The 12853-nt window shown below is 40.7% G+C and overlaps 1 protein-coding gene across 6 annotated transcripts in view; it reads right to left on the reverse strand.

Moving 5' to 3' along the window:
• Nucleotides 1-116: 116 nt before the first annotated feature.
• The window catches only part of UBE3A (ubiquitin protein ligase E3A), a 36342-nt gene continuing 23605 nt past the window's right edge, over nucleotides 117-12853 (reverse strand). For all 6 annotated transcript variants that reach the window (XM_083610602.1, XM_083610605.1, XM_083610600.1 and 3 more), the window contains 7 exons: nucleotides 7754-7898; nucleotides 6400-6605; nucleotides 4957-5121; nucleotides 3814-3969; nucleotides 3649-3722; nucleotides 2321-2464; nucleotides 117-1857 (listed from right to left, as the gene is read on the reverse strand). In XM_083610602.1, coding sequence (XP_083466728.1) covers nucleotides 1737-1857; nucleotides 2321-2464; nucleotides 3649-3722; nucleotides 3814-3969; nucleotides 4957-5121; nucleotides 6400-6605; nucleotides 7754-7898 — 1011 coding nt within the window. In that variant the 3' untranslated portion in view covers nucleotides 117-1736. The remainder of the gene's footprint in view (nucleotides 1858-2320; nucleotides 2465-3648; nucleotides 3723-3813; nucleotides 3970-4956; nucleotides 5122-6399; nucleotides 6606-7753; nucleotides 7899-12853) is intronic.

Raw genomic sequence — 12853 nt, forward strand, 5'->3', positions numbered from 1 at the left:
ACAGCTTTATACCAAAGGGAGTCAATAAACATGGCATTTTAAATCAAAGTCACTCCAACGATACCAGGGTTAACTTACGAAACTAAGAAAATCACTTTTCTTCTTTGTCACTGGACCATGGTGGAAAACATCACTGTTTTATTTAGCATTATTGGTACATAACAGTTGCCTGTATCTATTACTAAAAAAAATTAATAAAATAATCCTGAAAGACACATTTTTCTCTCTCCCTCAAATGAAATAATACCAATTCTGCACAAATCAAGCTGATTTGTTGTGTGTAGTAGTCAGGCATAGCAATCACCAAGGCACAAGCTCAGATCTGCACATCAGTTGTCACTTGCAGTTAAGACGAGGTATGCCAATTACATTGTCTTGGTTAAAAATGTACAGTCCCTTTATTTTATATTGTTACAGCGGCGATCACCAGCGTGCAGGGACAATCTGTAGAAAGGTAAGGGCTCCGTCCCTCTGATGTAGGATGCAGGCTTAAAACACTCCAAACCTATGGCATGTTATGTAAGAGATGGAAGTGAGCTTAGGGTTTATTTTCGAGACATACAATGAATAATTGGGAGTATTACAATGCAAACTTGCCCTTAAAGATGTTTAATTATTCCCCCACCATTGCTAAACTGGGGTGGGGAGGTGAAGAATCCTTGGCTGCACCACTGATCATACGATTTGAAAAAGGAACAACAATTCATTAAAATAACTTGCAGGGAAGACTGGATTGTCTATTTAAAATGTCAACATAATAGGCAATTAAAATTTTGTTTTAAGTGCACTTTTCATGCTTTTGATTATAGACCCAACGTTTTGATTTCTCCAACAACACATTTCATCCTACTCTAATGCTGTTTGGCTGAAAATGCACTTTTCCCAGTAAACAACTTTTTTTTTAAAAAAAGAAAAGACAAAACCCAACCTAACTATGTTTACGCTTTCATACAGCTAGAAACCTTGCTAATTAAAAACACTGTATGCTACAAGACAAGACATGTGAAAGACAACATATATATTGAAATGAGATTTTTTTTTTTTTAATCGTTGTGCTGTGACTAAAGTAAAAGTTCTCAAAGGCTGCAGTTAAACATTCCAAAGTTCTCCCTTCCATTTTTTATTGAGTCTAAAGATTTTTCCACACATTTCTTTGGGGGCTAGAACAGCAGTCATTGCATCACACCATTTCGCTTTCCAAGACTTCAAGTTTCAAAAGCAAAACTGTCCAAAAAAGTACAGTTCTTGATTTTTGATTTGATTAAACTGGGACGAAAAATGTAGCACATACTTAAAAAGGTTACACAATCTACAAATGATGGCAATATTTTTCCTCGGGAGAGTACAGTTTCGTTTTCTTGTAAATACTCAAAAAAGAAAAAAAAAAGAAAAAGGCTCAACTTCAAGCAGTAATAAACACAAGCAAAAGTGATTTAACCCTTTAAAATAAATATTCAGGAAAACCTCTCTGTACATACAAGTGAAAGAATATGTAACACTTTCACGCTAAAAGAAAAATAATTTGTTCAAAGAAGCAGCTGAAATCTGCTGTTCCAGCCCAATGTCCCCAAGTGAAGAAGGGGGCACAGACACGAGTGACTACTGTAGCTCTCTATATCTTATGGCCTTTTTGTGGGGGTGGGGTGGGGTGGGGGTTATTTTATTTATTTATTTTGGACAGGGACACCATCACCACCAAATCTTTTTAATCCCTTTTGTTATTTTATTTATTTTCGTTACAGCATGCCAAATCCTTTGGCATATGTGATGGCCTTCAACAATCTCTCTTTAAGTTTTTCTTTGCTGGAGTACTCTGGAAGCAGAAGGACATTAAAGCATGTGTGAGACGTCGGTAACCTACGGAGAAAGGGAAGAGGAGAAAACGATCAGGTCACGGGAGAGCGGAACACAAAACGCACAAGCCATTACTGTCGCTTTTCTCAAATCAACAACTAGTACAGTCGTACCTCAGAAGTCGAACGGAATCCGTGACGGAAGTCCGTTCGACTTCCAAAGCATTCGGAAACCAAGGCGCGGATTCCGATTGGCTGCAGGAAGCTCCTGCAACCAATCGGAAGCTGCATCGGACATTTGGGTTCCAAAGAACCTTCGCAAATCAGAACACTCACTTCCAGGTTTGCGGCATTTGGGAGCCAAAACATTTGACTCCAAGGCATTTGACTTCCAAGGTATGACTATAGTGGGGACTGAGGGGGAACTCAACTCAGAAAGAGGCTTAAAACGTATTTTTTTTACACTTGCTGCATGATACACTTAAATTTCTGAATTTTAAAGTAAGATTTACGTCAAACGAGTTTACCTTTCTGTGTCGGGGCCATTTTTGGCTATAATCATCTTTAGTTTTCCGAGTCCTCCTACTGGGGCTCTGTCTGTGCCTGTTGTAAACTGGAGGAATAGTCTTTTTTGCTCGTCTGTAAATGAATGGACTATTTCCCAAAATTCTCTGTTGAAGCAAAAATGAAAATAAATAAATATTCTGGGCACAGCAAAACGTCTTGTGCTGCTTATATCTTGCCCTTAACCTTAGAAGTAGCAAATGCAAGTGTACTCTATCAATATACAGTGGTACCTCTGGTTACGTACTTAATTCGTTCCGGAGGTCCGTTCTTAACCTGAAACCGTTCTTAATCTGAAGCACCACTTTAGCTAATGGGGCCTCCCACTGCTGCTGCACCGCTGCCACACGATTTCTGTTCTCATCCTGAAGCAAAGTTCTTAACCCAAGGTACTATTTTTGCGTTAGCGGAGTCTGTAACCTGAAGTATATGTAACCTGAAGCATATGTAACCCAAGGTACCACTGTTTTGTTTAAGAGTGTTTTCAAATGCAAAAATACTATATAAAGAGGCACACATATATCTCAATCCAGGTAGGGGAATATGGTGCTTCTGAATGCATATTCCTACCTGACTGAAGAACTGTATTCACATTTACTCAAACACCTACAGACTTCTACTCAGCTGCAGTGGTCTGTTTTAGGGCTTTGGATGGGGATGAGGACAGTGGATGGCAGTCTACCTTCTCATTTCCCACACTGCCTAAGTTACCTAACGCTCCCCCTTTCTCATTACTATCCTTAGCTGTTGAGAGCGCTAGCATGAACATACTAGCACGTGACGCAAAATTTGAAAATGGGTCCTCCACTGTTTTTGGCAAGTACAAAACTTTTCCAAATAGCCACGTTGATTACAAAACAGAAGTTGCTACTATATGACCAGGCGAGGCTCTAGGAAAAGCTATTTGGGGGAGCCCATAAAGTTCAAAGATCATTATTAGGCGAACAAGGATGTAATCCATGCAACATAGGCTCTGAAAGCTGGGAGGGGACAATAAATATTTTTTTGGGGGGGGGGAGCATCCCCTCCCCTTTTGCTACTCTTGAAGTCATCCTTCTACATGTGATTTTTTGACCTATGTCTAAGACATCAGATCTTCTGATTTAACCACAGAATGGACAAGAAAAAAAGATCTAGTATATTTTAAAACTGGAAGCCTTAAACACATCTCTTTTTTGTTTTTTAAACTGTGCATTATCTGGTACATTTGTGTCGTAATTTAGCTATTCACACCACTTGCTAACAGGCAGAGTCTTCTCCATTCACCCACAGAAAAACTTAAACCTCCTACCTAATAATTAGAGAGTCTCTGGTATAGCCGCCATCATACTCCGTAGTTTCTTCTAGAGCTTGAAAGTCTAGATTCTATAAATACAAGACATCATATCACCACCTCAGACTTTAGATATTCAGCAGAGAGCAAGTTATTGACTTTTGCACGTTTCAAGTGCCTTACCCTACTTCCGCAAATGAGCAATTCAATCTCTTCGGGTCTAAATAAATATTTTAGGGGAGATTCGTTGGTTACCATGTGGAATCCTCTTCGAAAGGCCTTAAACTGCTTCTCTACTGATTTGTTGAGAATGTAGTCAGAATACAGATTCACAAATTCCTGTTTAATAAAAAGACAAATAATGCAAGGTTTCCTCAGTGGTCAAGTGCGAATCTTTGTTTCAACTAACAAGTGGCTACAGGTGAGAAATAGGAAGAACTGCTGCCAAAAATCAGAACGGACTTCCCCCTATTTAATAACTTATATTTAAATCATTCGGGCTGCTAATAATTTTGAGCTTTCCCCAAATACATCCTCTTTCTTTTCACGCCATCCACGAAATCAAGTGGTTTACAAAACAAGCCACAGAGAATGTTTCACATCATCATCTACTTCTAATAAAGGTATTTAAAAATCTAATAAATAATAACAATAACAACAACAACAATTTATACCCCGTCTATCTTGCTGCATTTTCCCAGCCACTCTGGGCGGCTTCCAGCAGAATATAAAAATGTAATAAAACATCAAACGTTAAAAACTTCTGAATACAGGGCTGCCTTCAGATGTCATCTAAAAATTGTGTAGTTCTTTATCTCCTTGACATATGACGGGAGGGTATTCCACAGGGAGGGCAGTACCGCAAGAATTTCCCCCCAAATCACTTCTCAGAATCACATTTTATCAGAATCCCCTTCTCAGTGGTTCATCCTATACTCCTTCTCTCATTATCTTTTGCTAGCAGGCAAAGATGCCTTCATTCATATAGCCTTTTGGCCTTACAAGTTGACTTGTTATGGCAATTGTAAGTCTGCTGAAATTAGCTGAACTGGTGGCATTTCTTTCAGTTTTGTTGATATGTTTCACTCAATTTCTTTTCACGCTTTTGATTTATTTTGCTTTGTATTTTATTGCTGTTAGTCACCTTGAGCACTATTTGTTGTCGTACAAATTTAGCAAATGAGAAAATACAACTTTCTGACAGCCTCAGCAGAGATCATGCAAATGAGCTTAATTTATATAAACACATACAAGGTGTGTTTCTATCTGTTCTCCTAGAATATTGATCAAGTAATCACTCAGCAACTGGTGGCCCATTCAAATTACCTTTCTGTTTTCATTTGTAATAGGGATTTTATCTCCATTTTCCTTTAAATCGTGCATCATCGGATTACCAAAGAGATCCGTATGAGATATCTGGAAGGTTATCATCATATCATCTTCCACGCTTCCCTCATACTGCAACAAGTCTCTTAAGCTTTGATAGAGAACCTAAAATGAAACAAGACATATTTCATAAGGCTTTAAAGCCCCAGCGACAGACCTGGTAATTATGCAGTATGCATGAACGTTAGGGTCAAACTGTATGTTTTTACTCACACCCATGTCAGTTTCCAGATTTAAATGAAAAGCAGCTATAGGATACTGTGAATCAGATCACAACAACTGTGGAGCAGGAGAGAGCTCTTTAATCCTTTATTCAAAGGCTGTTTTTCCTATCCAAATCATCTTCATGTACTGTTTTTCCACGGGCAGGGAAGAGATCCCCACATCCTGGTAGGTGGAAAAGCAGTAAGGGGAGGACAAGTTTGAATGGAAAAAGATCTTTACAACCCCTTGCCTACTGTTCTGATCAAGGTTGCAGCCTCCCAGAGCTGCCTTTCATTTTTTAAAAAAAATGCACACAGTAAGATACTGTTTCAGGCAAGTGTGTGTCATTTTTTTTGTTTGTTTGTGGTAACCAAAGCTTAACAATGGCTATAAGTGGAGTCTGATAAAGAGCGGGGGAGGCGGGCGGACACACCTCCTTTTGCATTTGGAGAAGAAGTTGTCCTATTTTTACTATCTATAATTTCCAATAGATTTTCAGCTAAAGGAAACTTTGGAACAGATGCAAGTTTCTGTTTTGGAATGAAATAACACTGAGAACATCACTGGCATCGTTTGCTTTCACAACTACATTGTGAAGTTTCAGAAAGCTAGTTTCGAAACTGTTGTGATTGTCCTTATAACTCAGCTGCCAATATGGCTTGCCGCCACCCTATACATTTAAAATCTCAGCTGCTTAGATAAGACAAACAGGTTAAGTGACCCAGTCACCCTCCCTTCCACACAAACGCTCCCCTCTTCTCTAGTACTGGCAAAGCACATTTGTGTTGACAGTACAGGTCTCTTGACACTGCACATTGTGCAGCCTTTTCCTTGAGCACCTGACATCATGTACTGTAATAACAGGTGACTAGAAGTGTTGCTAAATGCTGACTTTTCTAAAATGCCCATTAAGCAAACTGTCACAGGACTAAGAGCTGGTGTGGATATGTGTATTGAAGTGGCAAACAGTGGGAGCTGTGAAGTCACCAGTTAAACACTGCCTCTGTCATGAACTACTAAGCAAGCAACACTCTCAACTTTGGTCCCTATTATGCAATTTTGAGTCAATGGCCACTGATGTTTCATGCAAGAGAACACACAGAGAGTGTCACACTGTCAACAACAACAACAACAACGCAGAATGTAAGTACAAATTTCCAAACGTAATTATCAACTTACAGGGTGAGAGTCTGCCAGGTCACGGAAAGTTCCTTTTTTGCCCATTAGTTTCCTGTAGACAACCATTGGGAAATGGACGTCCAGAATGCAGTTATTGTAAATGGCCAGACCCAGCACGATTCCAATCAGTGTAAACTGTCCCTCAGTTTCAAAAGACGATGGGTTAAACCAAAACAATTTTGTAGACTCATCGTAAGTGAACATTCCTATAAAAAAGCATGTCAAAATTAATACTGATGAATTGAATAGCAAGACTTTTTTAAAAAAGAAAAAAACATGAAAGCTTAATTTTTATTATTATCGTTACTTAATAAATTTGTATCCGAAGATTGCAGGTTCACAACATAACAATATAAAAAACACAAAAAATGCATAATAAAAATAAGAGCACACCAATCAATAATTTCCCCTCCCAGAACACATTTAAAAGGGCATCGGATGTCAATAAGTGAAAGGCCTGGTGGAAGAAGAATATTTTCACCTGGCGCCTAAAGATGTACCGTATTTTTTGCTCTATAAGACTCACTTTTCCCCTCCTAAAAAGTAAGGGGAAATGTGTGTGCATCTTATGGAGCGAATACAGGCTGCGCAGCTATCCCAGAAGCCAGAACAGCAAGCGGGATCGCTGCTTTCGCTGCGCAAAGATCCCTCTTGCTGTTCTGGCTTCTGGGATTCAGAATATTTTTTTTGTTTTCCTCCTCCAAAAACTAGGTGTGTCTTATGGTCTGGTGCGTCTTATAGAAAAAAATATGGTATAAACCCGGAGGGAGAGCATTCCACAAATGGGGAGCCATTGTAGAAAAGGCCTGTATAAATGTTGTCATCTTCTGGGCCTCTTGTGGAGGAGACACATGAAGAAATCCACCTGTTATTTAGTCACAGCTTAGTTCACAGCATCATCCGGACTTCATTCAAAAGTCCCCATGTATAATAAAGCTACCATAATATTCCAAAATCCACTGAAACTGTGTGTGTGTGTGTGTGTGTGTGTGTGTGTGTGTGTTGTAAATGGATGCTTGAACTTTCCATGACATACACACTACCTGCACAAGAAGAGCTAACATTTTAGGGAGAAGGCAGCTAGCTACAGCTGGCTTCTGGTGGGCAGGTGAGCACTCAAAACCAAGGCACACTTGCATGTGAAAATGGTGTACCATCCCCTAGAAGGCCTGTCACGTGATTTTGCTGACTTGTCACAAGATGGTGTCTAAGGCTGGGGTACACAAGCTACAAGTAAAAACAAAAAACCTAGAAAGATGGGTTTTCATATGGCTCAGGAAAGAGTAGATAACTGTTAAGAGGACGAGACACAAGCCATCTTGCATATTAAATAAATATGAAGTTAATTACGTACCAATATCTGGGTTGAAGATTTCCTCTACAACTAGCTGGAAAAACTCTTTGGAAACTCCTCCTTCATCAACCCCTTGTTCTCCTTCAAATTCCACATACAATTGCTTTTTCAAATCTGCTGGATTTTCCATGGCAATCATTTCTAACTATTGAATAAGAAACAAAACGTTCCTTTAGTACATCCTATTTTATAGGTCACCATGCCATGGATATACTAAACAGCCCCACCTCCCTCTGCTGCTTCACTACAACACGCACAAGCAAAAATGAAAGCTGTTGTTTTATCTTAGAAATACATTTTAACGGACGTAAGGAATAGCGAGACTCAGAAAACGAAGCAGTTTGTTACAAGTGATCCAGGGTAACGGTCACAATAAATACTTGCCGTAGAAAATATTTATAGTCTGTTATACAGAACAGCAGGGGAGATAATGAGGTTCACAGTGAGGGAGGTGGACAATGTGACCCACTTTGGGCTCATCCCATTGTGGTGCATTGTGGTGTCTAAGAAAAAAGAAGGAGGGGATGAAGTTGACTGGGAAGGCCTGCAAGCACTGTGCGCATGCCTGGAAAATGTTTTGATGGATCTGCTAGACCGGGATGGAGGAATATAACACCACCACCACCACCACCACCACTCTGGGTGACTTCCAACAAAAGATTAAAAATACATTTAAACATCAGTCATTAAATACTTCCCTAAACAGGGAAAGGTAAGAAAAAGAGGAAACAGGGTTCCCAAAGTGCTCTTGGAACTATCCCCAAGGGTAGGAACCACACCGTCCTCCCTCTAGTTGCTGCCTCAGAATTAGACCTTTTGGCTCAGAGTTTGAGGGGATTACTGTCATCTCCAGCGACTAGTACCATTCCCGCAGCAATAGCTGAGGAAGACTCCCATTGTCTCAAAGCCTTGCACAAACCCTACAGAGATCTCTCTTCCCCTCCTCAATTCTTTCCTTTAGAACGCACAACAGTTTTAACTTTTAGATTCAAACTTAAAAATAGCCCACAGGATTTTAGAGTACATTTTACAAGTTCATATTCTGCATAAGCCTTAAAAGGAGCCTTGAAGATAGACATGACAGTATCCGCGAAGGATCAGAAGCCACGATCTACACAGTGGCTTGAATCCTTAGAAAAAGAACTTCACAGAATAGATGCTTCTCCTTCCCTCCACCCCAGCTGCTTATTGCAAAATCTTCTGGAGCCCTCCCATCCATCCTTCTAGAGAGGCATTTTGGGGTGCATAAATGTCCATAGGGGAAGAAAAATGTTTCTTCTGCAAGATTCCTTAAGATTCCTTGATTTCTATCCTAGAATTGTAGAGTTGGAAGGGACCATGAGGGTCATCGAGTCCAACTTCCTGCAATACAGGAATCTTTTCCCAAGTGGGACTCAGACCCACAACCTGGAGATGAATAGTCTCATGTGCTACCGAAGGCGAGTTAACCAGTACCGTATTTTTCCGTGTATAAGACTAGGTTTTTTTCCTTTAAAATGTCAAAAATTAGGGGGTGTCTTATACTCTGGGCCATCTTCCCCCATTTCTTAAATCTGAGTCTTATACATGGGGGCGTCTTATAGACGGAAAAATACGGTAAATATTTAAAATCCAATCCAGCTGTAAAAGGAAGGAGTAGACCGAGGAGCTTGCTGGTTTGTTAGACAGCCGCCGCTCCATGTGCCATTGATTAAGCTGAGCATTGTGTGCAGGTGAGAGTGAACAAACACAAACTGCTTCAGGTCTGAATTGGCATCTCTCTGTTGAGCACAGGAAGGCAACACATGAGGCTCAAGGTGGCTTCTTCATGTGGCACTAAACTATGGTTTAGCATGTGTGAGCAAAATTCTGTAGAGTTGGGGCACATTTAATACAACTCATGCCCATATTTTTGCATTTATCCCAGTTTCTTGAAATTTTTCTTCTGCACCACTAGACTGGATATCTATATGTAGCCTTCAAAGTAGAAGGCTTAAAATATCTATTTATACAATAGATACTGAATCCAAACTGACACTGTTAACACTCAATATTATTAAGAAAACTGACAACTGGTTCAAACCCAAGTGAACCATGCTGCTCCTTGCTACAGATGATGGGGAAAAGTCACCAGCTAATCTAACCAGGAGCAAGTTTGATTCCAAAACATTCCATCACCCACCCAACTGCAGACATAATAAAAAACCACTAAGATTATCAAGGGAAAGTTCTCTCTCTATTGCACAACACTTTGTATTGCCCAGTTTCTCACTGCTAAGTTTTCTGAAGCCTTACAGGGGAAAGAACTGTAGAGAATGATCTTCTGACCCTCACGGGACGCAATTAATGCTATTTACTGGGTTAACACAAACTTTACTGACTCCTCTAAGAAGGAAATGTAACACATAAAATGTGTACCATCATTGAAATTGGGGCAATGTTTTACTTTTGTACTACGGAAAGGTATCTCATTTAATCCAGCCACTTGGAACAAGGTCATTAGAATATGATTGGAGCAATTAAATATAAAAAGGCGATAAAGAACTTTGCTTTACGAGTAGACATTTTTACTGACACGAGATATGCAAGAAGAGTTTTATGGAGTGAAGCTGTATGCAAATCAATCAGTTAGGCAAAATGTTTCAACCGACAATGGCCTTGTTCTCACATCCCAGCAAACCATAGTTAATGGTTTATGGCAGCGGTTTTCAACCTTTTTGAGTCCTCGGCTCCCTTGACCAACCACATTCTTTTTGCAGCACCCCTGTGGGGCTCAGGAGCCCAGTTATGTCACTCAGCCTTTTTCGAACAGCCTCCTGTGTGGCGTGTTCCCTCAGCCTCCTCTTCTCTCCTCTGGAGTCCTCTGGGCAGTTGCTGCAGCCGTCCCTGGTCTCTGAGCTGCCCCCTCCCCGCCCCAAAGAGAGGTGCCTCCCAGAGATACCATTTGCCTGGGGAGCTGCAACAAACAGCTGTGCACGTCTTTGGGAGGCAGGGACTCGAGAAGGCATCAGAGGGCGGGAAAGAGGGACAGAGGCCAGTGCTGCCTGTGGCACCCCTACCATCATTTAAGGCACCCCGGGGTGCCATGGCACAGTGGTAGAAAACCACTGGTTTATTGTGACCACACTGATCTTAGCCACTTTGCGTCTCTGCAGCTTATGCTGGGAGGAAACAAAACTGAACTACTGCCTTAGTGTGACATTTAAAGCAGGGATTGTAGTTTGTTTCACTCCCTAACCAGGATGTGTAGCCAATATTTGTTTTTGTCTTGCTTGTTGGGAGCAAAACAGTCCGTGTCTCCTGGTTTTGACATAATGCGAAGTCACGAATCCTGGTTTATATCCTCTGTGCGCCAGCAGGTGAGAGTCATATTGTCCAGATATGCACATTCATACCAAACTATTGCCTACAGTTTCCAAAGACATGTGAATCGGGCTAATATATTCTATGTCATGGAGGAGGAACCTTCAGATCATGGGCAAAACAAGGCCCACAAGGCAATTTCCCCACCTGCCCCACTCCTTACATCATATGACATAAGGTGAAGGGCAGGTAAGGTCACAGCTACACAAAAGCAACCGGGAGTCTTAGAATGCAACCCCAAGTCTTCTTCTGCAAATGGGGCTTGCATCCAGAGGCTTTTAAATTTGGCACCAAATGCAAGCACTTGCAAGCTCCTGATCAGAGCTCCTGAATGGAGCCAATCCCTGTTGAACGCAAGCCACACTTCCAGCAGGAGTCGTTGCAGCCTTGGCTTGAATTTAAGCCACAACTGCAAGGAAACAACTGGGCGAGCACTTAGAAGTGTCAAATTACTTGATATCAGGTGTTTAGTGGAGAACCTGGCAGTTCCCACTGCCTTGAGCTACAAGTTTTAAGTCAATCTTCACTAACCTGGTGCCAGCCACCTGAAAGGTACCAGGTTGCCAAAGGCTGCTTTAATTGAACATCTGTTTTGAATCTATAGTTTAAAGAAAGGTTACTCTGTGATGGTTACAAGGTCTTGGAGACAGAAGCAAATTAGTTATTTCTTAAATATGTATGAAACCAAATTTTCAAACAGATATTAGACCGAGTCTGACCATGAATGCACAAGAATTTAAAGTTTATAAGGGCACTTTGTCAGTGTTCAGAGTAGGAAGGTAGTTGCCCGGAAATTAGGAAAGTTTATTGTTTCAGGATGCATCTTGGGTGTAGTAAGGTACACGATACATACTTGACAATTTAACGGTGGTACTCAAGTCACAATGTAAATGTGTTGTACATAAAATGGAAAGGCTAACAAAAGGCAGCCAATATCCAAGGCCGAGGAAAAATTTACTTGCAGAACAGGAATAGGATTTCTGATACTATAAATCCAACTGCACTGCTGAGCAAATGAAAAACAGAAAGACATCCAGCTTAGAATAGAGCTGAGTCAAACTAGATAAACACACACATTAAATATAGCAGCCTTAAACTAGGTTTTATAGAACACAATGTTCCATTTTATTTGCAGGATCAATGTAAACAGGTTCTGGCAAGAATTCTGTCCTAAGAGTTTGGAAACTTACTAAGTGAATTATAGATTTGCAAGAGCTGAATGTGAGCTGTAATGCAGCTTTCTCCTGCAGCTACACTGGATCAGGGCACCCCCACCATTGTGGAACAGAATGCCGGAATCAAAACAAGTTGTGACCAAGGTTATCCCTTCTGCCACTGGCAATCATTTAGATACTCAAAGAGCAATTGCAGGATTGTTGCCATGGCAAATACAAGTTTTACTGCAATTCCAAATTCTGTGACTGCCAGTAAAGAAACTTAGTTCTGGGATGTGTGTACAGATGCAGTGTGAATGTGTGTGGAGTGGCCACAACAACGGCAGGTATGGAGGATTGGCCAAGGATCAACACATTCCTTGGACAGAAAAAGGCTTGCCATTCCTGATGCAGCACTTTCTACCAATACTTCTGAAACTCAACCACCAAAGAGGGATCAAATTATCCCATTCACAGGTGCCTTTTCACTCTTAATGAAATAGCACATGCAACGAATTTAAAATCTCAAACTTTCAGACCAGTGCAAAGTTGCAGATTCGTGTTTTCCCCTCACATGCATGAAAAATTATCTGAGGTAAACAGC

This window comes from Podarcis filfolensis (genome assembly GCF_964270895.1).
Source record: "Podarcis filfolensis genome assembly, chromosome: 4".
Taxonomy (NCBI): domain Eukaryota; kingdom Metazoa; phylum Chordata; class Lepidosauria; order Squamata; family Lacertidae; genus Podarcis; species Podarcis filfolensis.